Genomic DNA, 9,244 nt, shown 5'->3' with positions numbered 1-9,244 from the left:
TTACCTTTGGTTAGAAGCAAATTCAAATTTTTTTCCCCTTAAAGATTTCTGTTATTTTCTTAATGATTCATTCTTGATGTTTAAAAAAAAAAAATTAACTATGCCCCAAACAAGCAGCAGCTTCGTCTGTTATTAACTGGAACAGACCTGGCCAACAGTCAGCCTTCTGGCCTAAGGTGGCACAGGAGAAAAAAAAATCATCACTAGAGACTTTTATTAATGAAAAAAAAAACAAAAAACCTCTTGCAGTTTATTAACAAAATTCATATAATGACAATTGCACATTTCCTTTTCTGCCAATGCCCCTTGTTTAATTACTACCCTTTTTTATAGACAGAAAAGTTGACATACTTTAAAACCTTTCTGATAAATATATTGCCACGCGGCATCCGGCCTGGATAACGCTCTTCAAAACAGCATATGCTGGAGCCTGTTGAAAACGACAATAAGCAAACAAAAGAAACATGTTCTACGTTCACTTGTAGCAGTAAGATATGGCCTGAAATGGCAGGGCTGCAGCTCTCTGGATAAGACATAAGATCTAAACATTTCTTTTAATTCAAAAGGTTGAGAAGCTTCCACTATTGCCAGAAAATCTGAATCATCTGGTTTCTCATCGGGAAGAGGAAAGAAGCTGCTAGGGGGAAATGATGAGAAAGGAAGCAAGAAATAAGACTTCCCATTGGGAGCAATGCTTTTGCCTGAGTTTTTATCAAAGCACAGTATTGGTTTGCTATCTTTGGTGGTCACTATGAAATCTATTTTTCTGGAAACAAAAATTGTCCCGCCCTTTAATCTTCCAAATAAGGTGCCCGGGGCAGAACAAGCAAATAGTAAAGAGAAGTCCCCTACCAGCTGTGCGTCATGTTCAAGGCCTATGTCATGGTGCTCGAGCTCTTCATCCCGAAATTTCCTTATCACCTAGTTAAATACAAAGAAATCAAAGAAAATCAAAAGAAATCTGTTGTCCTATCTTCTTCTAGAGGCTAAAGCCTTATTCTACCGTCTAAGATAGGGGTAGGCAAAGTTTTTCCTATAAAGGGTGAAAAAGTCAGTTCTTCAAGCTCCGCTGGCTGTATGGGCCTCTCCACAACTACTCAACTCCGCCAATGTTCGGGGGACAGCAGCCACAGACACATTAAAGAATGGGCGTGACTGTGTTGCAACAAAACTTAATTTACAGAAACAGGTGGTTGGCCCCAGGCCAGGGTTTACCAACCCCCAATTTACACTTGAAAAAAAATTAAACAGTTCCCTTATTTGTAATAGAAAATTACATGAAGATATCTATTGGTTAATTTATTTAAGCTGAAGTATTTGTGCTCACAGCATTGGCTCAGAATCTATCAATGATCCAGAAGTGGAGAGAATACAGTTGTGGGCTCAGGAGACACGACATGGCTTCTGGTCCCAGTTCTGCCCGAGCATGTGACCAGGGCACATGACTTGAGCTTTCTGTGTCTCTTGCCTGTAGAATGAGGCACTCACCTAGGTTTCTAAGGCCATGTCATTCCCCAACTTGCTATTTTTTTTCCTTCCCACCAAGTTGCTTACCTACCCTTTTCACCCTTATTGGCCTATTTCCAGAGTATATTCAAATACCTGAAGAAGTTCCTCATATTTTTCAGGATCCTCCTCCATCAACGTCCTGATCTGGTTGTTGTAGTGATGTGCTATAGACTCTTCCACAGCCACAGTGCAGGCCATTGCTCCCTCCTTCCCAAGCAGGGCGGTTCCCGCACCTGGAATTGTCAAATCCAGCACAGAAAAGGATGGGACAGACACTACACTGGTGCGGGAGATCATGTCAGGTCAGGGTTCATCAACCAGAGCACTACAGGCTCTAGGGCTCAGTAATTCCTTGTTGTGGGGGCCATCCTGTGCACTGGAGGATACTTTAGCAGCATCCCTGGCCTCTACCCACTAGAGGCCAGAAACACCCCTGGTTGTGACAACCAAAAATGTCTCCAGACACTGCCAAGCATTCTTAGGAGCAACGTGCCCCCAGTGAAAATTGCTGTTTTAGGTGGTACCAGGTCACACTGTCAAATCCTGAATCACAGAGTAAGAATGCTATTGTCTTTTCCATGTTCTTTTTAACCCTCTGATTATGGCAAGAAGAAAGTCCTCATCTGGACATCTTTATTTCTTTCCCAACATTTACTCTTCTCCCTTTTTAGGAGTGAGCAGGTCTTAGAACCTTTGTCAGGGAACATCATCGGGCTACAACTGAATTGCTCTAGCTTTTTTCCTCCTCCGATGTGTTTGTTTTTACTGTACTTTCTATTTATAAAACCACTGATTTAAATCCATAAATATTTAAATAAATTTAAGCCAAAAAAAAAAAAGTCAATTTAACTTTAAGAAATATTAAGTCAACAAAAAGGTTGTAAGAGGACACAGAAAGAACTGTGGATTCAGTACTTTAACGATGTAATCGCCCCAGATCCCTAAGCTCAAGCAAGCTCTTCTGGACACATACCCAGTGCAAACCCCACCACGTTCCAGAAGGGCATCAGAATGGTGGGCCGCACCCTAAATGCAACCATCAACTCGTTGAACTTTTTCAAGTGGTCCTTTTCTTGATCCCACATTTTCTGTAAGAAAAACAAAAATAAATGCAAGCATTACTCAGAGACCACCTGCTACATGCCAAGGAAGCTCCATGCCCTGTCCTTGTGGGAGACAGGAAGCACAAGGGAGATGGAGGAAGAATGAGAACCGCTATTTCTCCCCTTCCCCTTCAATCACCCAAGGAAAAAGCGAAGCATCGGACTAAAAAGCATCTTGGATACGGAGAAGAGAGTGCCAGCAAACCAGGAGAAGAGCCATTATCTCCATTCCAGGTTAGCGGGCCATGAACCATGGCTCCAGAAGTTCTGAGACCTGCATGTGCCTTTTGTGTTTTAATGTTTATTTATTTTTGAGAGAGACAGACAGACAGAATGAGAGCAGGGAGGGGCAGAGAGAGAGGGAGACACAGAATCTAAAGCAGGCTCCAGGCTCTGAGCTGTCAGCACAGAGCCCGATGCAGGACTCGAACTCACAAACTGCGAGATCATGACCTGAGCTGAAGTCGGATGCTTAACTGACTAAGCCACCCAGGTGCCCCAACACATGCCTCTTTAAGGACAAGGTCCACACTAAAGAGAAATGAGATGCTGAGCCCACTCCGCAATTAGGAGAGCAGAGAATCACCGATTGTGTAATTTCCTTCTAGAATGCTAGAAGTATCATTTACATCAAAGGATTAAGTGGGAAAAACAAAAGAGCTAACACTTAGCTGGCACGTCCTAAGTGCCAGGTGCTATCAAACAGATTTATGAAGGCAATTCATTTAATTTGCACTAATTGTCATTATCCCCATTACACAGATAGAGTGAGGCACAGAGAGGTTAAGTAACTTGCCCAAGGGCTCACAGCAGGCAATTTAACTTGTGCTGAGTGTCTATCACATGCCAGACATGGTGTTAGCTGCTCTGTGCCAGCTCATTTATTCCTCACGAAAACCCAATGAGGTAGGTATTATCAGCTCATTTTGCAAATGTGGAAATAGAGACCCAGAGAGGTCATGTAACTTCCGCAAGGTCACAGAAGTAGGAGGTGGAAGAAAGCTGGAATGTGAATCTGGGTCTTTGTGACTACAGAGCCCAGGCCCCTCCCTCTGCCTCTCAGTATAAAATATAAAACATCTCCACTGGGAACAGGATCACAACCTCTCAGCAACTGGTGCTTTCACCTCATGTGATGATTCTCAAATGTTTTTAACTGCCCACCCCACAGTGAAATTTTAATACTTCAGATATACCATATATCTGTTTATGTACTATATGTCTCTACTTGATACATACAAATAATAATATACTTTTCCCTCCCCTGACCCCACCTTAGTAACCAATTTTTGTTCTCTTGGGGACAGTACCTCCCTTGACATTACATGACGTAATGTGATTCATGACTTGAAGGCCTTTGGATCCCCATGCTATTCAGTGAGGCCAGCCTGAGAGGGATAACGGAGCACCCACCTGAATGACTGGCCCGACACTTGTCCGACCCAGGACGGCCATCTGCCCTGCGTAGATTCGGTTCGCTCCATATTCACCTGCATGATCCACCCGGATTATTCGATCCACAGCTGCCCAATTGATATTGTCTAAGGTCATTCCTGAACTGTAAAATCTGACACTGATTCTTCTTCCATAAGCTGCAATGCAAATGTTTATTCTTCATTACTTTCGGGTAAAACAGATGTTTCCTTTTACAGACAGAAGAAAGGGGTGCCTTGGAACTAAGGTCACAGATGACTTCCTTGTAGGAAGGATATCCCCATAAATGTATTCTGTTAAACCTGCAGTTTTGTTACTTTAAAAATTTTTTTTTAACTTTTTTTTTAACGTTCATTCATCATTGAGAGACAGAGAGACACAGAGCATGAACAGGGGAGGGGCCGAGAATGGAGAGACACAGAATCTGAAGCAGGCTCCAGGCTCTGAGCTGTCAGCAGAGCCCGACACAGGGCTCGAACTCACAAACTGCGAGATCATGACCTGAGCCGAAGTCGGATGCTTAACCGACTGAGCCACCCAGGCGCCCCATAGTTTTGTTACTTTTTAAAGTAGGCTCCATGCCCAACATGGGGCTTGAACTCAGATCAAGAGTTGCATGCTCTACTGACTGAGCCAGCCAGCCCCCACCCCCTTTTAAAAGTGAATTAATTACCAACACTTAAAACATAGAGTTTACCTAAAGATCTGATTCTTCTGGCTTCATGTTAAACATATAAAGATCTGGATACTGAGCCTGTCTTTTCATCAGGCAGTGAAAAAGACAGGCTCAGTATTTAACGTGGCAGTGACCTCTAGATGAGCATGCTTCTCCAGCTCACCTCCCCTCAGGCCTCTTCGTTCCCATTGTTGGCTGCACAAGAACTCCTAGGGAGCTGTCAAAACCATCGATGCTCCTCCCCAGTCAATCCCCGGGGTGGGGAGAGGAAGCAGCCATATTTTTAAAAAGTTCTGTGCAGCCAAGGTTGAGAACCATAGATTTAAGTTCTCTCAAAACACACATGGGCGTTGGATTTTGAGAGCAGAGCCTTACACCTTGAGTTTCATCTCCTTATGGTACATCATCAGTTCAACTGAACTCTTGTCTTCAAAATGTAAATTCTTCAAGATAGATTAAATTTTGTCTTTAAAAAAATCTCCTAAGAGGGGTGCCTGGGTGGCTCAGTCGGTTAACCATCTGACTCTTGGTTTCGGCTCAGGTCATGATCTCATGGTTTGTGGGATCTCATGCGTTGGAATTTTTGGGATTCTTTCTCTCCCTCCCTGCCCCTCCTCCGCTCACATTCTCTTTTTCTCTCAAAATAAATGAAATAAACTTAAAAAAGATCTCCTAATCGTTAACACCTTGATTGTATTCTCTGAGCCTTGCATTAAGGCATCCCCAAAGTTTTTTCCCCTAAGAGCCTTCCAATGTGTTGTTATGTGTATAAGATGTTATCAGCTCTTTTTGTAGATATGAAAATGCGGACCCCATGGACGCAGCTGTCATGTGAACTTTGACTTGTACTGGTATCATCTTGAGATGTGTCTTAAGGCTCTTATGCATGACTACCATATCTTTAACACATACTTCTATTCATTTAGGCTAACTTCAACACCCTGAAAATGTATGCAAAACTTCACTTTTTTTATTAAAAAAGGTTTGAGTGCTTTGGACACAGGTGATGGGGTAGGTCTGCTGAAATCTGAGTGATTCTGTATTCTGGGGTTTTAAATGCCTCACTAAACAAAGGAGCAAGGATATGGGGGTCTGAGGCCTGGTGACCCAGCTCTAATCCACTCTTCTGCAGGACCTGCTCCATCTCACTGTGCCTGCTTGACTCAAGAAACTGGATGGAGTTCAGGAACTGGACACCAAAAACTAGATGGAGTGCAAGTTCTGCTGAGTGTAATGCACCACTCGGATCTGTGCCATCAGACAGTGGGTCACTGTGGTCCAGTTTTTGTGATTTCTTATTGTTTTATCATTATTTTTAAAAATTTATTTATTTTGAGAGAGAGAGAGAGAGAGTGAGCAGGGGAGGGGCAGAGAGCGAATCCCAAGCAAGCTCTGCAATGACAGTGCTCAAACTCACAAACCGTGAGATCATGACCTGAGCTGAAATCAGGAATCAGATGCTTAACTGAGACACCCATGTGCCCCCATGACCATGTTCTCGTATGGAGAACAATTTGACACATTTGACAAAGTCAGGGTTGCCTGTCCAAAGTTTTCTCCTCCAGGTCCAAGGACTGATGCTCCCATGAATCTTACCTCCTTACAGAAATAGGACTCCTAGGAATTGGAATAGAAAACAATGAGCTGGCTCTACCTCTCAAGATAATCTTGTTTGCTTGTTCTTTCATTTGTTACTCCCATCCCAAAACATGTTAATAGGAAAGAACTTACAGCCCAGGACTCGTTTTTTAAAAACACATTTCACGAGAAATAGCAAGGGGCTGAGCACACAGGATGAGTGTAAACACACAGCTGACTTCTGATGGGCAGGACTGTATTTGTACTAAAAACATACCTCACAGTTCCCCAGCACTGCACTTTTCCAGGCTCAGGCACCTAATAAATGATTTTTTGTGGGGTGTGTGGAGGATTGGGTTGTATTATTTGCCATTTTTATCTTTTCACAATCTCTGTAAGGTATCTTTAAAAAGTATGGGATGAACCACAGAAGGAGCACAGAGCTAGAGCCAGAAACTGTGTCCTGTTTGTTTTATTTAAGTTTACTTATTTTGAGGGAGAGCGAGCGAGTAGGGGAGGGGCACAGAGAGAATTGCAAGCAGGCTCCACACCAGCAGAGCTGAGCCTGACATGGGGCTCGAACCCACAAACCATGTGAGATCATGACATGAACTGAAACCAATAGTTGGACGCTTAACCAACTGAGCCACCAAGGCACCATATACATGTCCTATTCTCTAACACTAACCTTGGACAAATCAGAATTGCCATTTCTTACATATAAAATTGGCAATAATCAGGTTTTTTCCTTTTTAAGGAAACCTACAATAGTAACACTTTGCTTACTGAATTATCATGAAGATAAAATGAGATATAGGAAGCAAAGTAACTTTATAAGTGATAAAGAATGATTTTTATTGTTATGCTCATTGGCTCAACAAAGGAGCATTAAAAGTCATGTTTAAAAATCCTGAGTTTTGCCTGCATTGTCACACACTTTAAAATTGCGAAAAAATAAAGTTGAGGCCCTGTGCTAGAAGCTCTCAAATGTATCATTTTAAGTTAGTGCTTTCCCACAGTGTGAAAAATCTAATAATCATGGTACCTAGGAGATTTAAAGTAGTATACAGGAAGATCTTAAGTGCCTTATGAACATGCATTTAATAACACCCACGTAGTTAAGTTACTCTCTTTTAAATTCTTTTGCAATCCCTTTGATTTCATTAAGGAGAATGTCTCAGTTTACAAATACCTTCCTAATACTTGCTAATCTTTTTTTCCCCCCCCACCCAGAAAGACTGTTCGGGGTTCAAGTCTTGGTAGGCAATAGTATCTAATACAATGTACTTTTTGTTTTTAACCCATTCATTTTTTGATTACTCTATTTGGGCCAGGCAATACTTGGTTTTCCGTCTTCACCATAAGAACTTAGCTTCCGCGAAATTATTTAATTTAAAAATGGAACACACTGACGTGCTCAGTCGGTTGAGCATCCTGACTCTGGCTCAGGTTATGATCTCTCGGGTTGGTGAGTTGGAGCCCCACCACATCCGGCTCACTGCTGTGAGACTGTCAGCTCAGAGCCCGCTACGGATCCTCTGTCCTCTTCTCTCTGTCCCTCCCCCGATTGTGCTCTCCTCCCCCCATAAAAATAAATATTTTCTTTATTTTATTTAAAAAAATTTTTTTCTTTTTTTTTAATGTTTATTTATTTTTGAGACAGAGAGAAAGACAGAGCGTGAGTGGGGGAGGGGCAGAGAGAGAGGGAGACACAGAACCCGAAACAGACTCCAGGCTCTGAGCTGTCAGCACAGAGCCCCACGCGGGGCTCGAACCCACGAACCGTTAAGATCATGACCTGAGCCGAAGTCAGACGCTTAACCGACTGAGCCACCCAGGCGCCCCAAAAATAAATATTTTTAAAAGATGGAACACGGTTATAGAAAAAACACATTTGGTAATCAAAAGTACAAATGGTATTGCTAAAAGGTAAAAATCTTCAGGTGGTATACGAACGACTTAACTTTCAGGAAACGACTTCACAATTTTCTGAGGCAGCTCTGATGAAAAGAGGATAGGAGAAGGACCCAGGATCCTAACTCATCTCCCTACTCCAAACTCTATGCCCCTTCCACTACCCAGGTGCTTCTCAAACTTTCTAGTACATGCAAGACATTCGAAGGTCTAGCTAAACTACAGACAATGCGACCCTGTAAGTCAGGAGTGGGACCTGCACTTCTAACAAGCCCACGCGGCAGGTCGCGCGACTACTTTGCCTAGCAGGTCTCCTAAAGAAGGCTATGATGACGCCCATAGACACTGAACTTGCAAGGTCTCCCTCCACCTGTCCTCAGCCTGGAATGCCGACGACACCGGCAGTGACGTCCCGTCAGAGGTGTACAATTATGTCATTCCCCCGCGTGCCGACTGCGAGCGGACACTCCAGGGCACCCCACCCGAAAACCACGCCCTCCCGCCCCACATTCCCCCAGAGCACCACAAACTCCGCCCTTCCTGTCAGCGGTCCGAGTTTCCCATTTCGCAGTCGCGCGCCGTCGCAGCCCTATGACGTCTACGACGTCTGCCCCGTGACCTCTCCGGCCCAAGTCACAGGCGAAAATTCCCTGGTTCGGCGGTTTAGCGCGCTTATGCGGCCGCGCTGGTTCTTTACCTGGGAGAGGCCGCAGGGCGCCCGCGCGCAGCCGCCACAGGGAGCGAGCCGCCGCCGCCCCCGCGCAGCTCATTGCTGTGACAAGGTAAGCGCTGCCCTGAGCACAACGGCCAAACGTGCACTCAGCGCAGACTGATGACGCGTAACAGACGTAAGACAGACACTGCCCGCCCTGGCAGCGGTGGGAACGCCCCTAGGCCCCTGCTTCCATTCGATTGGTTGGAAAGGGCAAAGGAAAAGATGATATTGGGTATGATCACCATCAATCACTCAGGAGTCCGACGTTTCTAAAGGAGACTTGGGTTGCTAGGGAGTTGAGGATGCTAAATTGCT

The 9,244-nt window shown here is 44.1% G+C and overlaps 1 protein-coding gene across 1 annotated transcript; it reads right to left on the bottom strand.

Moving 5' to 3' along the window:
- Positions 1-243: 243 nt before the first annotated feature.
- COQ7 (coenzyme Q7, hydroxylase) lies at positions 244-8,994 on the bottom strand. Its single transcript, XM_047087695.1, has 6 exons — positions 8,912-8,994; positions 4,026-4,204; positions 2,483-2,597; positions 1,603-1,742; positions 853-921; positions 244-430 (listed from the first exon to the last, which is right to left on the bottom strand). The coding sequence occupies exons 1-6, from the start codon at positions 8,982-8,984 to the stop codon at positions 353-355; spliced, it is 654 nt and encodes a 217-aa protein (XP_046943651.1). The 5' UTR covers positions 8,985-8,994; the 3' UTR covers positions 244-352.
- Between the last annotated feature and the right edge of the window lie 250 nt (positions 8,995-9,244).

This window comes from Lynx rufus, unplaced genomic scaffold, assembly GCF_022079265.1.
Source record: "Lynx rufus isolate CCGP_SWC_20201006 ecotype Redwood Valley unplaced genomic scaffold, mLynRuf1.p SCAF_23, whole genome shotgun sequence".
NCBI classification, from domain to species: Eukaryota; Metazoa; Chordata; class Mammalia; order Carnivora; family Felidae; genus Lynx; species Lynx rufus.
The sequence above is the reverse complement of the archived record's forward strand: the minus strand, read 5'-3'. Positions and strand labels throughout refer to the sequence as shown.

What these genes read in the sequence shown, in the direction of transcription:
- COQ7 (XM_047087695.1), bottom strand. Translation starts at nt 8,984, where the DNA reads ATGAGCTGCGCGGGGGCGGCGGCGGCTCGCTCCCTGTGGCGGCTGCGC. An exon ending in CGCCCTGCGGCCTCTCCCAG is followed by an intron (nt 4,205 to 8,911) that starts GTAAAGAACCAG and finishes TTTGCATTGCAG; the next exon opens with CTTATGGAAGAAGAATCAGT. An exon ending in CGTGGTGGGGTTTGCACTGG is followed by an intron (nt 1,743 to 2,482) that starts GTATGTGTCCAG and finishes TGACAATTCCAG; the next exon opens with GTGCGGGAACCGCCCTGCTT.